The 21,048-nt window shown below is 35.5% G+C and overlaps 1 protein-coding gene across 1 annotated transcript in view; it reads left to right on the forward strand.

Moving 5' to 3' along the window:
- Positions 1–21,048, forward strand: part of ANKRD31 (ankyrin repeat domain 31) — a gene marked incomplete at both ends in the record, with an annotated part of 65,342 nt that overhangs the window by 38,151 nt on the left and 6,143 nt on the right. Inside the window, 8 exons of the mRNA XM_084305146.1 lie at positions 2,427–2,586; positions 3,104–3,201; positions 3,931–4,012; positions 6,821–6,917; positions 8,836–9,883; positions 12,017–12,157; positions 12,819–12,915; positions 16,364–16,435. Coding sequence (XP_084161272.1) covers positions 2,427–2,586; positions 3,104–3,201; positions 3,931–4,012; positions 6,821–6,917; positions 8,836–9,883; positions 12,017–12,157; positions 12,819–12,915; positions 16,364–16,435 — 1,795 coding nt within the window. The remainder of the gene's footprint in view (positions 1–2,426; positions 2,587–3,103; positions 3,202–3,930; positions 4,013–6,820; positions 6,918–8,835; positions 9,884–12,016; positions 12,158–12,818; positions 12,916–16,363; positions 16,436–21,048) is intronic.

Below are 21,048 nucleotides of genomic sequence, written 5' to 3' on the forward strand. Positions count from 1 at the left end.
AGTTACTAATACAATTTTAGTATTTTCAGTATTTTAATTAGTATATTAATTAGGAAATAAATATTTTAATTCATATATTAATTAGGAAATAAATCAACATTCTTCGAGTTGATGAAAATGAGAATAATTATTATTTTTCAGTAGTGACAATTGAAGCTGTACAATCAATTGACATTTTCAGTCCAGTGTACAAATCAGCAAAGTTCAGAAGCAATAAATAGTTCTCTCCCACAAATTGGGTGTCTTTAAAATAATACTGAAACATTGAGCATTCTAAATTTGAATTCTATAGATGTGTTTTGAGTTAGATAATTTTCCCATTAAATTAGATTAAAGCAAGCATAGTTTAACTCTCAAAATATAATTTTTAAAGGAAAATCATATTTAAAGACAAATGATGGATTTTTCCAAAAATTTAATCATTTCAGGCAAACATATTTGCCTGATTCGACCAAAAATCAATGAATAATTCTGGTACACCTACACATCCATATTTTGATATTTAGAAAATTAATGAGAAGAATTTAATTACATTTTCATGAATACACTTCCTATTGAAACATACAGGATTTGTAAAGATGTTTCAGAAGACAAAATACTGACTAAGAGATCTGAGATGTTTTGTAGGCTAGGGAAAGAAGAAAATCTTTACCCGTTAATGCAAAACTGGTTGCTTTTTAAAACAGAAGGCTTTGCTCATTTTTTGGTGGTGGTGGAGGTTTTTATTTGTTTTTTATTTGTTTGTTTGTTTTTTTCTTTACACGATGTAAATAACAAGTTAAGAAGTATCACAATAACCAAAGAAAATACCAGATTTATTCAAAAAGCAATATAAAAATATATTGTCATAATTTTTCACTTTTGTAAATCTTTCTGAACCATGAATATTTGCTTAATGCCCATTTAAAAATATTTCAATTTACTGTTAAGGAAATCCATCCAAAGTTCAACTTCATTTTAAGACTGTAGAGGAGATGTTGAAGTCTATTCAACAGACAAAGGAGGGGATACATTTCTAAGAGCATTTGACACTGCATGTATCTTACAAAAGTCCCTGCCAACGGCCAGTCTTCAGTTTGGAGCTCTTTAGTGATCATGCATAAAACTGGCTCAGGGAGATGATCAAATGGAAAACTAATCCTCCAAAAACAAGGCTTAGTTTAGATTAGCCCCTTGAGCCAGTTTAAGAATTGTGCTAGTGTAAGGAAAAGCATGGGTTGGGGTGGCACACAGTGGGTAGTGACTGGGATAACTGTCTGTGGGAATGTGGCCTATATGCATTTGGGTTCTCCCACACTGGAGAGTCCCAAATGTAGGCTGGGACTTCCTTACAAGCATGTACTTGGGGTTTATAATGTGCAGAGTAAGAAAACAGTTGTGGAAGCAGCTTTGGATCCATGTGTAACTGGTAAAACACACTCCTCCAGCTCAGCCAAATGTCTGCCTTTTATTTGAACAAACAAATAAATAAAATGTTGTTTTGGCACAGTGAGTTCCAGGGAACTGAGCATAGAAAGATGATGCCAGATTGACTCAAACGTACCTCCTCTATTTCCATCAAAAGAGCTGATTTTTTGTTGTATTTATCTTTTCTGTGAGGCATCCCATTTATCTTCTCTGTGAGGCAAGATAATATGAAGGAGGCGATTTCACAGTCCTGGTACCTAACTGTCAGTAAGACTCTTGAAAACATGCAAACTATTATTCAGTATTTGTGGGCAAAACCAATAGAGAAGGTTATGACTGATTATGCCACTACTTTAGAGGCAGCACCACGGATTTTGAAATTCCATGGGGTGTTCTTCTTTTGGTATTTAACAGTATTCTGAATATTTGCAATGTAAGAAAATTAGAAATGTTAAAAATGAGAAATCATATGTATGAAAATTCTTTACTATCCAACCTCTGGCCCCCTCAATGCTTTCATATGAGCTCAGTTTTAAAGGGAAATGATTCCACAGATGCCACTAATCTCTTTTCCACATTTTAAAAGTAAGCAGATGTATAAGTGATTTTGAATTAGAGAAGAAATCAGAGTGCATAGCTGAAAGACAAAAAACTATTAAATGTCTTGAGAAAAAAAATAAAAAACAAAAAACAAAAAAACCACCACCACCGCCAACAACAACAACAAAAAAACACTTTTCTGCTCTTTGTTCACAATAAAATTCACCAGTTTCTATTATTTAGGTCTAGGATGTTTTGTAGCTACTGTCTACTCTAGTGATTCACAACAAGTTGTCCTTTTAAAATTTGTTATTGTAAAGAAAGAAGGATAAAATAAGAGCCCAAAGAACTTGGCTCTACACGTGTAACAGGTTTTAGGGTATCTTATTTGCACCTTTGTTACTCGTGGCTTACCATAGCTAGTTGTGGTATACTTCTACATCAAGAATAATCACAATACAAATTATAATATGTAATAGGCAGCCAGGATTCTACTACAGCATGGAGCAAATCCCTGTGAGAGAGCCAGTTCTGGGAAAAGTGCTTTGGATGAAGCTTGTGATGATGAAATGAAAGAACTGCTTAAGTCTTATGGTGCTATTGACTCTGTACTTCCTGTTGCAACTGCTGAGGTTACAGGTATGTTGGTTTCATAATGTAAAAAATAGGATTATCATGTAAATCATAGGATCTGTAGTCTTAGTGCAGAACTGTGTATTAGATTGCTGCTGATTTGCAGAGCTGCATACTGTCTGGCACAGGTATGTTTAACTCTGTTAACAACTGATTAGGATTTATTTATTTATTTTCAGAAAATAGGCTGCATGATGTTGTTTGTTTTTTTTTTTTTTTTCCTCCTGAGAATCTAAGGAGTAAGGACATATTTGGCTCTTCAGATTTTCATTGGCTTCCATACTTTCTTTTACAGGACCTTTGTGTTTTTTTTTTTTTAAATTGTAGCTTTAAAGACTATGCTGCCTAAAAACGATCTCATTTGCATATACAAGATATCTTTTTTTATAGTATGATCTGACATTACATTTTTGTAATCTGTGTGAGCTAATTTAACCTATGGTGCAATTTCCTCCTGCACTTTCATTTTTAATTATATTTCTTCTTCTTCTTCTTCTTCTTTTTTTTTTTTTTAATTGCAAAGAGACGAACTGTCTTAGGTTAAGAAGAGCAAAAAGTTGTTCTGAGTGCTGCAAAAATGATGATGCAGCTTTGAAGCGACAGAATGAGAAATCCTGTGTGGTGAGTATGGACAATAGAAGAGTTTTGTTACATTGATTCATAGTGTAGTACTGTATAGCATCATTTACTGACTGAGTAACATAAAAATGTCTGAATAACATTAGAATCTATGTAAAGAACAGTATGATGCTCAGTAAATAATAAATTTGTGGATTATCACTTCTCTCAGTTCATGATTTCCATGTATTTATACTTATTGTGCAAATAGTAGACAACATATAGATATTTTTTATTCCTTATATGAATAGAAAAAGGTGAGGAATCCTGAGCCTTTTCAATACATTTCCAAAATGGCTCTTTGAAAGTGTAATGATTTTTCTTCATAATGAAGGCATTTAGAAATTGTTTAATCTTTGTTTAAAACACCAGCAAAGACTTTTGCACAAGTTTTATGTGCAAGTTTTATGTTTTACCCATATGCTATATGTATGTTGTCTAGGTGATAATTTCATGGTGAAATTCACTATTTAATCCCTGCAGTGCACTCAGAGGTGGGACTCTGAGCAAAGACAAGTCTGAACTCCTGGGCAAAACCAGGCTGTGAAAGCCCCTTGCAGAGCATAGCTTTAGTACTATGTGTATCTGTTGTATCAGTGCCCCCATGACCTTCTCACAGAAGCTGCTCCTGACCTGGAATGACTTGAGTCCACCAGTACTTATCCTGCAGGCCATGCAGGATATGGTGCATTTGACCCTACTTCTTGCTATAACTCTTGTATTTGTTAACAGGAGTCTGTTGTAGCCATACAAGATACCAAAAAGAAGCAGAAAGAACTGTTGCTACTTGAACTGAGAACTTCCAAAGATGCAGGTTGATGTAAATTCAAGTTGTTTCAGTTATTTTTTGTAAATATCTAATATCATCACTTTAGAAATAGTATTGCAAGTAACAAGTAATGGTATTTACATATCTCCTTTGGAATATATAGTTTGACAATAAGAATTTAATAGCAGTTCCCAGATAAGTGTATTTACTTGAATAGAATCATAGAACTATAGAATATCCCAAGTTGGAAGGGACTTACAAGGATCATTGAGTCCAACCCCTGGCTCCACACAGGTCTACCCAAAAATCAGAATTCAGACCATATGACTGCGAGCATAGTCCAAATGCTTCTTAAACTCTGATAGGTTATGGTGCTTTGACTCCCTAGGGAGCCTGTTCCATTGCATGACCACCCTCTCAGTGACAAACCTCTTCCTGATATCCAACCTGAACCTCCCCTCTCACAGCTCGACTCCATTCCATTGGGTCCTATCGCTGGTTCCCAGAGAGCAGAGCTCAGCGCCTGCCCCTACGCTCCCCTCGTGAGGAAGCTGTAGACTGCGATGAGGTCTCCCCTCAGCCTGCTCTTTCCCAGGCTGAACAATGCAAGTGACCTCAGCCGCTCCTTGTATGTCTTCCCTTTTACTTCCCATTTACAAAAGAATGAATATAATAATAAAAAAGAGAAGCATGCCACTTGGAGGCATGAAAATATTATATGTTTCAAATCAACTTAATCATATAAATAAGGATCATCAGATAAAAATGCATGCTGTTGGTCAGTGACAAGTACGAAATTCTTTCGGAGCCCCTCCATGATCAGGAATATGTGCCTGTAATAGTAAAAAATAAGGGATGCAGCATTTTCATTCTCGTGCAAATGCACTTTCAGGAGCCTAAAATAATTTATGAGGGTAAAAAATACGGCAAACATTATTGATGATGGGCAGTTTCAGAAATGCTGGTGCCTGGAGGTGTAATTTGTCTTAGTCTATCAAATCTCAGTTCAGATTAGTCTCAAGAGACAACTAAGTGACCCTGACTTCCTAAAACATCATGATGCTGGTGCTGCATAGCTGTTTAAGCATATTGTGTCTGTGCCACGACTGTTTAAGTGGCAAAGCTTGCTGCAGGAAGACTTTTGACAAAAGAGTCTCTCCAGCTGCCTCTGCCAGCTAGATGGGACTGTGTACTTTGCAGCAGATCATGCACATTAAAAAGTTTTGCTTCCTCACAGAAAAGAAAGTTTTATTTATTTATTTATTTCCCTGAAAATATCTTGGAGCTTTCAAATTATATTTAAAATATACCTTCAAAAGCAAATATGAAATATGGAATTGTGCAGATTTGTAGTCTCCAAGTCAAATGTATGGATTATGAGCTGTTAATTAAAATCATATTTGCTTGAAAAATGTTCGACAAAGAGACATATGATAGGCAGAAATCTGTATGCATGTTAAAGCTTTGTGCATGATAAGGCTGAAACAAAGATCTATGCAATTTCATAAATGAGGAAAAGAAAAGTATCAGACTATTACTCTTTAGGGATATGAATGAAATGAACATGATGATTGGTATAGACTGCTGACTAAGACGTTAATAATGTAGCACCTCTTAAATAAAATCATGGTTACTGCCTGTGGAGAAGCTCAAGACTGAACAAGAATATAGGATTATATTGACAAATTTACAGCATAGAATAAAACCATCAAGGTGTTTACATGGAGTACAATTTACTCTAAAAAATAGATTCAAATTCTCTACTAAGTTACCTTAAGCTTACATTTGAGGGTTGTGAGGTACTGGAGCTGGTTGCCCAGAGAAGCTGTGGATGCACCATGCCTGGAGGTGTCTAAGGCCAGGCTGGATGGGGCTTTGGGCAGCCTGGTCTGGTGGGATTTGTCCCTGCCCACGGCAGGGGTTTGGAACTAGATGGTGTTTAAGGTCCCTTCCAACAAACCATTCTGTGATTCTATGATTAATAACAGTAGCATTTTAATATTTTTTCTAGTGAAAAAAATGAGTACTGGTAGATACTGTGAAGTAAGTTATTGGAAACGTAAATGCAATTTTAATAATATAATTATCCAGTTTCTGTGGTAATGGAGATTTCATATCTCCTCTTTTATAATCTTAGAAATGAGATTATATGTTCACTGTATTATTCCAGTGGTATCTCCTGATCATGACTTCTGAGCTCTCTTTTTGATATCTGTCTAAGAAAATAAGAGATATAGAGAAGAAATTTTAATCATTCCTCTTATTTCAGAAAAATATGGCTAACAAATGTGACAATTTCTAATCATATTTTGTCTTGTACTATGTATTAGATAGTATGTAGGACTGTGATACATATGTTTTTAGCATATATTAAACTAAGATCAGTCTAAACTCATCAAACTGTTTTATGATACTAAAATACAAATGTTTTATCTACCTTCTTACACTTGTGTAACTTCTGCATGGAGCCTCACATACCGTTATTGTTATGCAACTCCTTGCAACACAAATAAACTTCAAAAAAGTTTCAGTTCTTACCAGCCACAGGGCAGTTCTTTAGTCTGTCCTGTTCTCATAATGACTTTCTAGGCTAGGCACTTGCACCTCAAAATTTTCTGATACTCAGACTACTTCAGTTTAAATTGAACTTGTGTTTAGTTCTTCCTGGGAGCATTTTCTTTGGAAATTTTCTACTTGTAAATAGCTTTTAATGTGAATGACTGTATTAGGTTATGCTGTAAAAATATGTTTGTACTTTGGCTGTGCATTTGCTACATCAAAAATGTTATTACTATTATTATTTTCTAATTCTTATTGCCATCATAATTTTGATTATATCAAAATATTGGACAGATGTGTATGTCCAAAGGCTGTGTCAGATACAAAATACTTTGAATGAAATGTTTGCAAAACAGAAGACAGAAAGGGATGCCCTTGCTAAAAAATACAGGTACGTGGAATACAAGGTTTATATTTACAGGAATTCTTTAAAGCAGTACTGATAGATGTAATTAGAAGTATACAGTAGTGTGAAAGCAAAAATACTTGCTCCTCATTCAGATTTTGCTGAGTCTTTATCGATATTGGCTTCAGTTACTTCCAGTAAGAGGTAAATTACACAGAATATGTAAAATATGAGAAAGAAAGACAGTTTTATGTGAAGAGAAGTTAGGGTTCCAAACTATCCTTGTGAACAAGCTAGTGACTGAATTAAAAAACAAGGGCAATGTAATTAATTTAATATTTTCACAGTTTTATCTGTCTTCTAATAATGAGAATTAAACTGTTCTAGAGAAAAACGATAAAAATTTCTGGGTATTGCAGATACCCTGCAGCTAATGCAACAGCTGTCCATCAACAGTAATGAGCCAAATTACATTATATTTCCTTTTTATTATTTATATGGTATAAAGTTTATTTTAAACTAATTAACATAAGCTTTTGCCACTCAAGATATGAATATACAGAATATGTGGAAGCATCATCATGTTTTTTTATCTTTCTGTTATTCACTTAGTTGGCCCAGGGAGAGATACTACTTACATGTATACTTCTCTATTTCAGTATGTTCCTTTGAAGATATTAAAATGTTTCTCTCACCTAAGAAAAATGAGGGGAAAAAAGCACTGTATTTGTCAGTGGCTGTAAATTGCTTTGCCTTTGTCATTCTAGTTGCACTATCTTTGCTTTGTACTTTCTCTTCAGTTGCAGCTTCTTTCTGTGCCTATTTGGCAATAAAGCAACAAAACTTCCCAGAGAAACAGTGCTAGAAAAATGTGTGGAGCCTCACAGGCTTCTGTGGTATTCTGTAGTTGTCAAGGCTTACTAATATCAGTGATCAATGATATGCTGATACACTGATCAAATCATGGATTCTAAGCACATGACAGCAAGCAGTACCACAGTCAGAATGGAACACCAATACAGTCACATTGTTATTTATCTGTCCTTGTTCTGTACGAACTAGTCTTGCTGTACCTCTGTCCTGATCCCCTCTACAGCCTCTCTTTTCTCGGATTGGGATAGTGTTACTTGCATGGCATCTCTGCTGTGGGTGGAGTTAAAAGCAAATTGCACTGCTGTTCCTTTGCCCATACTTCGTGGTATTCCTCTGTCTTTCCAGCAAGGAGACAGAGCAATGGTGCAATCAATTGTCTCATGAGGGGAGATGAGGAGAAAAGAGTATTAGGCCATGCTGGTGGTTCTTGTGCCAAAGGAAGTGGGAAAACAAAGAATTCCCTTCTATCAGGAGGTGAATCCCTGGAAAGAGTCTTACAGGGAGACCAGCTCAACCAGGACCAGTTCAACCAGGAAGCAAGACCTGATGAAGGGAAAGAGATTTCCAAACTGGCATACAGCTTCCTAAAATGCTTTTGTCTGAATGGTCATGTGATATTATTACAGTTTTGGTGTTCACTAAATGTTTTACAGCGGAAGACCGTAAAAATGTCTTGTAGTACTTCCATGCTTCCTTTAGAAATTCATTCTAAGCTCATTGTAAAAGGCTTCAAACCTGAGCTGCAAAGGCTTTGAATTCAATGAACCATTGCTACTTGCAATGATAAAAGGCTGGCCAATGGTAATAGAGACCCAGGTTAGATTCTAGGAGTGAAGGGTGGTATAAGGTTTTTTCTGTAGTTTTGGTGCTTTCATGCTACATCTAGACAGAATTATGCAGTTTGTTGTATGAAACCTTGGATCTGAACCATAAACTTTATACATGATTATACATTGTTCAAATTTTAGATGTTGGTAAAGTCCTTGGAAATCTACTTTGTTTTTAGTGAGTTACATATATTATACTGTTTTTGTTCTCTGTTCATAGTAACTATGGGGTCTTTAAATACGACTTTTCTAATTTTCTGTAGGGCTTCAGTGGAATCTTTTAAGAAGGGAGCACTGAGGGAACAAGTAGTTAGCCTTGCTTCCAGGCAAAAGAGTCTGTTGACTGTTGCCCAAAACCAGGAGGAGTTAGTCCAGAAAATACAAAATTACAGAAAAACAAAGCAAGTATTCAGAGCAGCACAGTTAGAGCACCAATTCTCAAACACAGTTTTTTCCTATGGAAATGGTAAAGGACCAGGTTTAGCTGCTGATGAAATCATGCATCCTGATGTAGTTACATCTGATACGGGGCCTGGTGCCAGCATGCCTAATGGAAACAGAGTAGAAGCACATCTCTCTTTAGAAAATAGATTTTCAGCTCAGGAATGCAGCCAACATCCAAACAACTGCTTGGCTGAGAGAGAAACAAATAAAGAAGCAATTAGAAGCAAAGAGGTTTCTGATCATACTTCTACATCTAAAAAGATGATAAGAAAATACCCCTTCAATACTATGTCAAATGCTGTAGAAGTGGTGACTGTGTCTTCAGAAACTGCTGGTTCCACTACTGAAACAAAGAATTCACAGCAAAATAACATTGATTGTGTAGCAGTTGCAGAGCAAGGAAACAAGTCTTTACATCCCACTTCAGTGACCAACACATTAAATATTTCAGAAGCCCGAAGCACTGTTGTCAATAACAATGTTTGTCAGCCAGGCAGTGACTGTCAGCAGGTTCTTACAGATGAGGATTTACACAGATATGTAAATAAGAAAGAAGTTTTCCAGCAGCAGCACCAGCAAGTAATTGTGTCAACATCCACAGAGAACTTTCCAAATACTCTGCAGAAAATGATCTTTCAGTGCAGTGAGAACCCATTTAATGACAACTTAGTGCTTACAAATCTTACAGCAAACACAGATTATCCAGCAAGCCTTAGTAAGAAATCTTCCCAGGGCTATAGTTATCAGGAATGTGAACAAAAACAAGTGAAGTATAAAAGAAAAAACAAGAAGAAGCTTCAGTTGATAGATCTTCTTCAGTTGGGAAGGATTAAGCCAGGAGAAAATGTTTTAGAATTCAAACTGCAGGTAATTGTTGAGATAGAATAATGCTAATATTAGCAAATAATTAAAAAACACTAAAATGGGGAAACAGCAGTCTGTATCTTCAGCTTTTGGTAGTGAAAAAATTTATGCATTAGTTACGGATAATTTTTTATGTGTTTTGAGGGAAAATGCTACATATAATGTATTCTGTTATCCCATGACTTTAACACCCAAAACACTGAATATGTAAAGTTTGTGTTTAACTTTGCATTATTGGTTTCTTAGTACTTCCTATTGCTAAAAAACAGGGTGGAATTGCTAGTTGGTCTACATTGTGTAATACCCAGCTTTCAGACTGAAAGGAGGGGGTACGTTAAAGTCCTTATGACTATGTGATTTTTGAAGCAACTGTCAGGTCCCTCAAATAAATTAATGTAACACTAAGGATTTCACTGTGCCATGGCAGACATGAAAGCATGCAAAATTACTTGCTTACACGCCAGCTGGTTTTGGAGTCTGATGCGAACCACATTTTCAAAAAGTAAAAGTAAAATCAACCTCTTTTTAAATATAAAAACATGCCCCCGTGCTTCCAAATACAAAGCAGATTTGCAAGACAGCTGCCAGGGAACTGGCTTTGTATTGAGTAAACGATGGAATTATTGACTGAATTCCCAGCTGTGAGTTAGTTGATTTCCAGGGCAACATATCGACTAAAATATGAAAGGTTCTTTTCAGCTAATCAGGTATAGTTAATGTAGAAAAGACCCTCATTTATGCACCTACAATCTGCTCAGGAATGCTTTTCTGCTGAGAGCAGCTGTTTGGTGTGTTACTGTGATTAGTAACATAAGACAGTGTTAGCAAGTTACAGCTCTCTACACTGAGTCCTGTCATAGATCTATACACATTCTTCATATTGTTGAAGGAAATGTAATATTCCTCCAAACCCCAAGATGACTAATTTCAAGGATGAAGAATTTGGTATGCTTACTGTTGTATCTGAAGACCATTACCTATGATATCAGCCTGATACATGTAGGTGTGAGGAATTATAACCCTATTTTGAAATGTTGATGTTGGGGGTTTACAGAAGTCAGTGGTTTTTAGTAGAATGAAAATGGCACTCATTTGTGTCTTAGAAGACAGTGAGTATTGTAGAGATTGGAGTTAAGAAGCCAGTATCCGTTGCACTGCAAAGAAGAGATGATCAGTAAAGTTCCCTTCTTTATAGTTACAGTTGTGAGCTATGAGCCTGTAAACTGGATTTAGTGTTCATCAGAATGTTTGGGTTAAACATCTTCATTTAGGTTCTTACAGACAGAGAGCCAAGCCATTTGTCGTGGTAGAAAGTAGTTGAATCTGATGGATCATTCTCCTTTTGTGACTGTTTAACCTCGTGCATGCTAGGCAAAGTTAGCAAGTTCTAACAGTCCACAATCAACAATCTACCAATCAACAACTATTTTTGCTGTGTTAGCCAGTATAACAAGACCAGTATAACAAAACCATAACTTACTGATCTGTAAACAACTGTAAGCCATGTTTCCAGAGGTGCATTTAAGTTTTCAGAACTGGTCTGTGTTAGTCTCCCAAAGAGACAGTAACAATAAATTCTTTTATACTTAATTTTGCATAAGGTAAGGCTGTCAGGTTTCTCCATTTAATGTCTCTTGATGTAGATAAAGTTTCGTGCAAATATGTTGAATCTTTGAAATGTTGAAATGTTGGAATTGTACTGTGACATGGATTTATTCCACACAGCTGAGAGACTGACCTCGAGTTACATTTTTCTGGGGTTTGAGTTCCTAAGTTCTCTTTTGCAAATTAATTTATTCACAGCTCTGTTATGTCTAAGAGGAAATAAAGTGGAAATACTGTTCTGACAAGCACTTGTTATTAAAATGAACTTGATCTCAAACCTAGGGTGAGTTGTCCTCTGATAGTGTTAACTATGGGGCCAAAACATCTTCTTCTGTTGGAATAGATCCTCTTATCTTATGTATCACAGTTTATGATACATAGTGGCAATGAATTTTTTTTTTTTGAGAAAAAACAAGCTAGCTGCAACATTGCAGTTATATCATCCTTCATTATTTTCCCATATTTTAAGGATTTTAATTTAGATTTGTTGATTTATGAATGAAAAATTCCTCCTTAATTTTTATTTCTTAGGAATTTAGTCATAAAGCCACACTCCTAGAGAATGGCAAGATCAAAACAAGTGAAAACAAAATACTTCAGAATCCAGTTCAGTGGGTGAAAGACCTATTAGGAAGTGATATTTCTGTGACATGGAAATATGTGTGGAACAAGGTAGGCCTAATTTTACTCTCTGAAATAATACTAATAAATAGGAATAACAAATTCCACAAATCTGTAACTCAGAAGGTAAAATGCAGTTAGAAAATATTTTCATCATTTAGGACCTCTAGTTCTTAGTTCTTAAAACAGAAGACAGTACAAGCCTAAATTGTAAAGTCTTCTTACTGTGAACGAATGAGCAGCAAACAGAGAGGTACATAACCCCAAACAGAGAGGTACATAACCCCAGAAAAAGAGCAGATATACAGTGATGAACTAGTTCAGAGACTGTGGAATGCCCACTCTGTAAGCTCTCAGTGCTTTTAAAGATTAGTTTTAAAAATGATTAAGGGACTGACAGGAAAAGCTGAAAGGTAGTTAAGAGAACAAAAAGGAGCAATCTTACTGAAACGTCAGAGTGTCAGGGACAAATGTTGCAAAAACAGTGGCATGGTTTACAGGGCTTAGCAGATAAAGTATGTTTTGTCAGTCAGAATTCAAATAAGCAGAATTACTGCTTGATATTGATAGACACAGATTAGACTATTATATGCATAAACTCAATACTATAAGAAAAGTGAAAATTTGTCACCTATCAGGAAGGCAAAACAAAACAAAACAAAACACAAAGTAATTAGAATGACCAGTTAGTGATTTAGATTTGTTTGTGCAGGTTATGTATCATGGGACACAGCTGTCAAAACTTCTTGTTGAAGAAGTGCCTGTTTCTAATGACCTGGAATTACCATCACAACAAAGAGAGCCCTTGGGTATGTACCACAAAATCTAATATTCACCATGACTGAAAGCAGCAGAAAGTGATTTCTAAAGAGCTTAAATTCCAATTTCATCCACTGCTTTCTGATTTATTCTTTTCTACATGTGTATTGTAGATCTTGGGCTTGAAACATAGTGACAGAAATTACTAGTTACCTTTAAAGAAGTACATGTTTCTTTTCTTTCACAATGTGGTTGTGTTGAGAGAATAATTATGACATAGCTGCTATATAAAAATATTTATGTAAAATTTTGTCTAAAATATTTAATATAGAGAAAAAGTGAAGATTTTAATAAGTGAATTTAATACTTTGTTTACTCTGTTGGAAACCCAGATAGACGAATATCTTAATTGTATGTACATATTAAAGTCATACTGAATAATCTGTGTCAGTGGAAATCTTCTGGTATGTTAAAGCAACATTAATAACTAGGGAGACATATTATTCTCTAGAAATAATCAGTCATAAGAAACAGAGTGCATTAATATGAGAAAATGACATTGAATAGTTTTTTTCAGAACTGCACAGTAGACCTAAGAACTTTAGCCTGATTTTGATAACTGATGTGCTTCCAGGGAAACCCAGGTGTCTTTGACAGTCAATTGCACTTGGAATCTGAAAAGCTTTTAGGCTCTTGTAATTGGGTCTGTTAATTTGATGAGTCAGTGCACCTCACGTGAACTGGGATACCAGGCTTGGTCTGTTCTTAAGATACTAAAAGTAAATTAAGATATATTCTTGTAAAATATCTAATCTGATATTCAAACTATCATGTTCTACTGATAATTGCTTCAGGATAAGAACACTAAGATGATGAGATTATATTGTCCTGCTTCAGTAAGTTAAGTTTTTACTGGGTGTAAGAGACTTAAAAAATGGATTTAGTCTCTATCTTTTTATAGGCTTTTGAATATTTCACTACTTCTTATAAATTTCTCCTCTCATGGAAGATTTATGATAAATATTATAACTTCTAAAACAGGGAAATCAGTTTCTTCAAAGAATAACTTGAAAAACATAAATCAGACTGGGGATCAGTAAATGTGTTTATTATTATTATTATTATTATTATTAATCTATTTATTTATTTATTTATTTATTTATTTATTTTCATGCTTTTCATAGACAGCCCAGGGTGTTCTAGGGTAATCTAGAAAAGAGTAAATACTCTTTTTGTGTTGTTTTTTTGAGGTTTTGTGTTCTCAAGTGTAATGTAAGATCATATTAATGTTCAACCGTTAGTCCTAGGTGGGAAATTGAGGAGGGAAAGCTGAAGTGTTCTTGCTTTCAGTTCCATTTCAGATACTACATGGCCAGATACATACTAGGAAATTAAACAGGGTCTTAAAAATTTCCAGAAGATGATTAACCTCTGTTGTTGTACTGTGAGAATGGTTGCAGGTGGTTTGAGAGAGAGCTTATTCCAAGGGCAGCTCCCAAGGGGCACTTTGCCTGCAGTCAGCCTGCTTGAGAGCGTAGGAAGGTTTGTTAATATGGATGCAAGCTACTCACAAGCACACTTCTATTCTCTAATATATAACATAACGGTCCTAATATGTAATATTATTTTTTAAATATATAATCAAACACTACATGTGTATTTTATAATAGAAGTGTATCCTGCTTATTTGAGGAATAACTCTTTTCTTTTTCTTTCTGAAATAATGAATTGTATTCACTTCAATGCATTCCAGAACACTGCTAGAAGAGAATACTGGGCCTGATGATTTGACTATTTTCAGAGCAGAATGCCATTATTTTAAGTAATACCCTTGCACTTTTTCCAGCTTTCCATATTTTAGCTCAATGTTCTGGTCACTGAGCTATTGTATGAAGAGGATGGGATAGCGGGAAGAAAATGATGTGGCAGTGGCTGTATCTAGTCATCTTTTTACAGCAAGAAACAGCTACTACTGAATTTTGCATACAGACCAATGTAGGAAGCATGTCCTAAGAACCTTTAATAAATTAAGGCTCTTATGCAAGACAGGTGAAGGAGTTCCTGTTCTGTGGCTGCTGATAGCATAAGAAAAGTCCTAGTTTTTCAGCTTTTTGAGATGGAGGTTCTTCCAGGATTGTATAGTAGCAGAAGTTTAGGCCCTTGAGGAAGGTTAATGGAAACTACTTGAAGATCCCATTAAGCAAAAAAAAATTTATTTTTATTTATTTATTTTTTTTAAACAGTGTTTAACAGAAGTTTTACAAATTGCAGTTTGGGAGTGAATTATCTAAATCCCAACTAAACTGTACTTTAGACACCTATGCCTCTTCTTTAAGTCTGAGCCTTTAGTATCTTGTAGGATCACACTAGCAGGAATTACTGTATTCAAGTCTGAGTGAGAAATAAACATTGAGAAGATATACAATAATTCTAGACTGTCTGTATTTGGAGAAGCAGAATAAACTATGATTATGTGGTTTAGAATTTATTCCTGTGTCCTTTCTGATAAATGCTGTACAGACATAATGTTTACGAAAAAATGGCCAGGAGTAAGCAAGGATTCAGAAGCAGATGTCAGCTGAAGCGCAGATGTCAGTTGCAGAGCAGATGTTCATTTCAGAGATTTTACATTTCAGTGGCTTAAAATAAAAGCATAGCCAGTTTTAACAGCAAGTGTAATACATACATACATTTTCCAGGTTGCTATTTTGGGAAGATGGTCTTTGGAAAACAGTGTGACTGGTGCAGTTCTTGGGCCCTGGCAATCCCTGACTGCCTTTAATAGCCATTGGACATCTGCAAATATTAGAATGACTCCCTACCTTTAGTTTATGAATGATGCAAAAACTATGAGTAATAAAGGGTGTTTTCAAGGAAATTGGGGTGATTTCTTAATGGCTGATCCATGGAAACTGTTTCAGAATGTTGATGCTAGTGTTCCTTCAGGTATTGAGCATGAAATGAGTGACTGAGCTCACGAGGATTGCATGAAAGCAAATAAGAGTAGTTTTGTTGTGATCATACATGATACCTCATGTTTCTGCTTTCCTTGAGACATGCAATGAAACTCATGCATATTTAGTAGGCTACTTTTCAAGCTAAATTTGTATGGCATCTAAAGTAATTTTGCCAAGGAAAAAAGAGAATGCCCCAGTCATCATCTAGCATCTACAGCTCAGATGTAAAGCAGCAGAAAACCAAAAACTCCTTACGTATTAAAGAATGTCAAGCTGAGTGGGAATTTCAGGATTTGCCTTCAAGAAAGATAAAAATCGTAACTATTCTGTGCGTTAAAGCATTAAACCACCAGCACTAGATAATACTGTTATAAATAAATAGAACAATGTTGTCTTCATCTTTTTGCATTCCCAGGAAAGAATTTTATCACAAGGGAGCCGAGCAACCACACCCAGCACTGCCTGAGTCCCTGCACTGACTCTGTTGCTCTGCCTGTTGGGAGCTTTGACCTGAGCAACATGCATCCAAGAACTCATACAGAAACTGTGAAAGCATTGCTATGCACTGAAAGAGAAGCAGCTGAAAGTCTCCCAGTTACCAGAGAATTAAGGAGTAAGTTTTGTTGTTTGTTTGTTTATATTATTAACTGGTTAAAAAAAAAAAAAAAAAAAAAGGTGGGGCAGGGGATATAAAGCAGTTACACAAGGTAAAAAGAAAGTAGGTTGAAGGGAATTGATTTGTTTGGGGGAGGGAAGGAGTGCTGGGGAAAAATGATGACTCTGCTGATGGGTTAGATTGATCTAAAAGAGGTAATAATTAAGTTTTTGAGAGCTCTGTATGTTCTACTCTCCTGCATCCAAATTAGAAACATTTTGTTATTTTGATGTAGTTAACAAAATAACTCTATGTCATTTGAAGTATTTAGTTGCTTGTCTCCACAGAGTAAGAGCAAAGACAAATGCTTTCTGGAAGAGAAATATGATATAACAGCACTGTGGAATAACATAATGAGTGTAGTCTAATTCAGAGAGAAGAGAGGAAATGTTACTGAAGATGCTGAGATCTGTGTGGAGTTCACTGAGCTTTTAAATTTGTGTTTTCAGTATTACATGCTGATTGCACATTATCTGTAGTATTTGCAGAATTTCAACAGTGCTTACTGCACTTTGAGCTAGCATTTTTGCCTCTACTACTGTTGATTACACCCCAGCCCTGTTGACCACCAACAGCCCTGATCAACAGCAGTGCAGAGTCAGAGCAGTCAGCTCACACCCTCACCATGGCCAGTGTCACTGTGCACTGGAGTGGGTAACAGTGCTGAGTCGGTTCCTGCTGTGGCAAACAGGAACAAGGCTATCTATCAGAGGTGAAGCGTCTACGTCCGTGTCAACCACTGTAAACCAAAAGGGTATCCACACTGTAGAGCAATTCCTTACGATACTTCAAGACTATACATAGGCCCTTCAGCTGCAGTACAAAAGTTGAAGTAAAACCTGGAGTTGAGAATCTTCTGCAGAAAATGCTTTGTTAGCCTAGTTCTCTGTGTGTTTGTGTGCGTGTGTTATAGAAGAAATTAGACTGAGTGTCTTAACTGCCAGGGCAGAATATTTGGAGGGAGGTGGTTTTAAAATCACAAAAGATAGATTATATAGATTATATAATTATAAAAGTTTATATATTAATTATAAAGATTATATAGATTATATAATACATTGTCTTAACATTTATGTTTCAACCAACCAACCAAACAGGCTGAACTCCCTTTGATATGAATTGAAAAGTTACACGTTATGGCTCACAGGAACCGTGTTTCTCTGCTAAACAAATGATTAGCCAGCCATGTTCATTTTTTCTCAAGGTACTAGTTGTACTTCTGCTTACCAACATAACTGTCTCGTAGCATGTGTGGTCCTTGTTGCCCTATTATCTGTGTGCTAACTTCTGGAAACTTCTAGCAAGAGGGTAGGTTCATTTTATACAGAAAAGTTTATTTTGTAGACAAAAATCCCCACTCTAACAGATGTGGGGATTATGCAAAAATAAAAATGTATAATAAAATAAAAATTAGTAACTTGGAAATCCACAGAAACATTGTTCTATGTATAGATTTTTTAATTATTTGCTGCAATTACTCTTTTAAGTGAAGGAAGGAACTGCTTATTGTGCAGTATAATCTTTAAAAAAATGTAACAAACAAACCTTTTTCCACTTTTTGAGCTTGCAGAACCCAAACCTTTTGTATCCACTTCTGAGGAGAACCTTTTCAGATTTCAAGTCTGAACAAAAATATTTTTGAATATAAATTATCAAAATCAAACTCTTAGTTAGTAATGAAAATTCTTTAAAAACAACTGTCTCAGTATATTTTATCAAATCTCTTAAATGAAGCTTTGGAAATGCCATCAGAACCCATATAGCTCAAAGATGGATTTGCTGTATTGTTTGCCCTTTACATTTGTTTCCTAAGAAACATTCAGATGCACAACGCCATTGCTTCTTTACTTCATGCTAAATAAATTCTGAATGTAAAGCTCAGCCATTTTAAATTGACTTTTAACTAGTTTTCTTTTGCGGCTTCACTAGTCCTGGAAAAATGATAGAAGTGTAATTAATTTCATTTTTCTTGCTAGTCAGTCTTATCTTCTTGTCCTTACGCAGTAGAAAGTTGTGAGGCTGAAACTGCTGATGTAGCAGGAGAATATTTAAATCCAAGTGCTTCAGCAGCATGAAACAGAACTATGAAGTGTATCTATACCTCATAGACAGGTGTAACATTAGGGTACTAGTAAACATTGCATATACGTATTGGCAAGAATCTTCCATTAGATTTTAAATTGTGAACTCTTCAGAAGAGGGGTCTCTTTGCTTCATTGAACTTGTTGAAATATTACTTAGGTATTACTCCAAAACCCAAATCTGGCCCAGTGTAGATTATATTTCCTTGCCTTAAGTAGCTGTAATGTAAAGAAAGGTAACCCATACTTGAAAGCTTGTAATACTTTCGGTGCTGCATAGAGTTCCAATTCAGAGTTACAGATTCTGCAAGGCTTAGAGAACTAAGTCAGAAACTACTTTCAGTGAAAAACTCTGCAACTATTATCTTAATATTTTTGGAGAATAGCTGAAAAAGATCTTGAACATTTAGTGATTCCAAAATCAGTATGTGAATCAAGAACCCCAAGATTAATTCTTCTTTCTTTCCTTTTTTTTTTTTTTTTTTTTTGGTGAGGGGTGAAGGCGGGGGAAGACACACAAAACATCATGACTCACAGGAGCTTGACTCTGTATATCTGAATTTTGTGGTTGGGAATTACTGAAGTAGTGGCCCACCATCACCATCAATAATGGCAATAATTATATGGAAGAGGAGAAGTACAGAGAAGTGTAAAAAAAAAAATAAAGTCCGCAGCATCTTACAAATATGCTTCCTGCATTTAATAGATGTGTCTTCCTTGTTACCTGTAGCAGAGTATTCATTAACCACACAATGTCCTTATTTATGTGATTGTAAAAGACAGGGGCATGCACTATATATTATTTATATTTTCTGCTACTTTATATTTTGTACTTTGGAAGCAGTGTGAGATCATAGACTAATACTTCTATCCAGAATATTTTTCCGTCTCAGTTATTTCATGGTACATCTATTATTTGAGTTCTGGCTTCAAAAATTTATTTTTGATAGTGTTTGAATGCATGCTGTGTTCTCTTCATTATGACTTAAAGACAAAATATTTAAAAATATTTTCCAGCACTTCTAAGTTCCAGACATTTGCTTTAGGTAGTTACATACTTTATAAAGAAGCAAATAGTTCTGTCAGCACAATTTACAAAGCTGTATTTTCCAGTAACTTTGCATGCCATTACTGAAGTATAGGCTTATTCCTTCTGCACATTTTTCCTTTCCAAAATCCTCTACCTGCTCTTACGTGACTGCCAGCAAGGTAAAAGGCAGAATGTTGTGTGACTGACTGGGAGTTGAGCTGAGTGGCTAGCAAGAACCAAACAAAATTCACTTTTGAGGTGGTCAAAAAAGGAAAAACAAGAAAAAGTTATCAAGGACTACATGTTGTGGAAACCAATTGTAAGATTTTAATTTATGTGATTTCTTACCTGTTTTTTTTTTTGATTAATTAATTTCTGAAACTGGAACATCACTTCAAAAGTACCTAGGTGACAGTGAGAGTGATCTCACAGAACCATAGACTAATGTAGGTCAGATGGCACCTCTGGAGGTCTCCAGCCCTGCCTCCTGCTCAAAGCAGGGCCAACTTCCAAGTCAGATAAGGTTGCTCCAGGCCTTGCCCAGTCAATTTCTGAATATCTTCAAGGATGGATGTTCCACAACGTCTCGGTACAAGCTGTTCCAGTGCTTGACCATGCTCATGGTGACCTTTTTTCCATATATCTATGTTGGAATCTTATATGTTACAATTACTGACAATTGCTTCTTTTTCCTCTGCATAAGAGACTCATTTTCTTAGGAAGTCTGGCTAAAAGTAAGTAAACTGACTCCTAAAAGCTTTAAGCAGTGGCTCTCTGGCCTTTTTATTTTGTGAAAAAAAATAAAAAAATAAAAAAGGTGTAAGGGAAATCCTTTGATAACTGACCTTTCAGTTGCACATAGCGGCTTTTCATCTGCTTTGGTGGTCCTGTGGAGACCGCGAGAAGACTAAGACAAACAGAACTGTTGTAGATAACGTTCCAAATACACATCAGTCTTTTTTCTACCTTACTCAAGAAAGCAATAAATGAAAAGCAATGTGATTAACAGCAAGCCTCAAGAGGAAGTGCTTTCAGCTGCTGTGTTGCTTGAAACAGGGAGAAGACAGACTTTTTTTTTTTGGTCAAATTAAGGCAGTTAGTAGACAACCTCATACCTCATAATCTTACCTTGATGAGCATTTGGGTAATATTGCACTTTTTTTTTTCTTTCTTTTTTGTTTTTTCAGGACCAATTTTTCACAAAGTTGGAACAAATCTTCTAAGGAAAACAATTCAGTGTTTAAATCACCACACAATAACAGCTAGGGAGAAGTCTCTAGAAGTTGTTCTGAGACTCCACATAAAATCCATTGAATGAATCACAGCTCTTGTAGATTTTGCCAGTGCACAAAAAGCACGAACTATTGTTTTTTCTATCAAATAATTGTTCTGACCTGAGCTGTAAATTGACTTATACATTATCTTCTGTTTCTTCCAATCTACAATTCATTGTGCTGTAA

This window comes from Netta rufina (genome assembly GCF_964035555.1).
Source record: "Netta rufina genome assembly, chromosome: Z".
In the NCBI taxonomy this organism is placed as follows: Eukaryota; Metazoa; Chordata; class Aves; order Anseriformes; family Anatidae; genus Netta; species Netta rufina.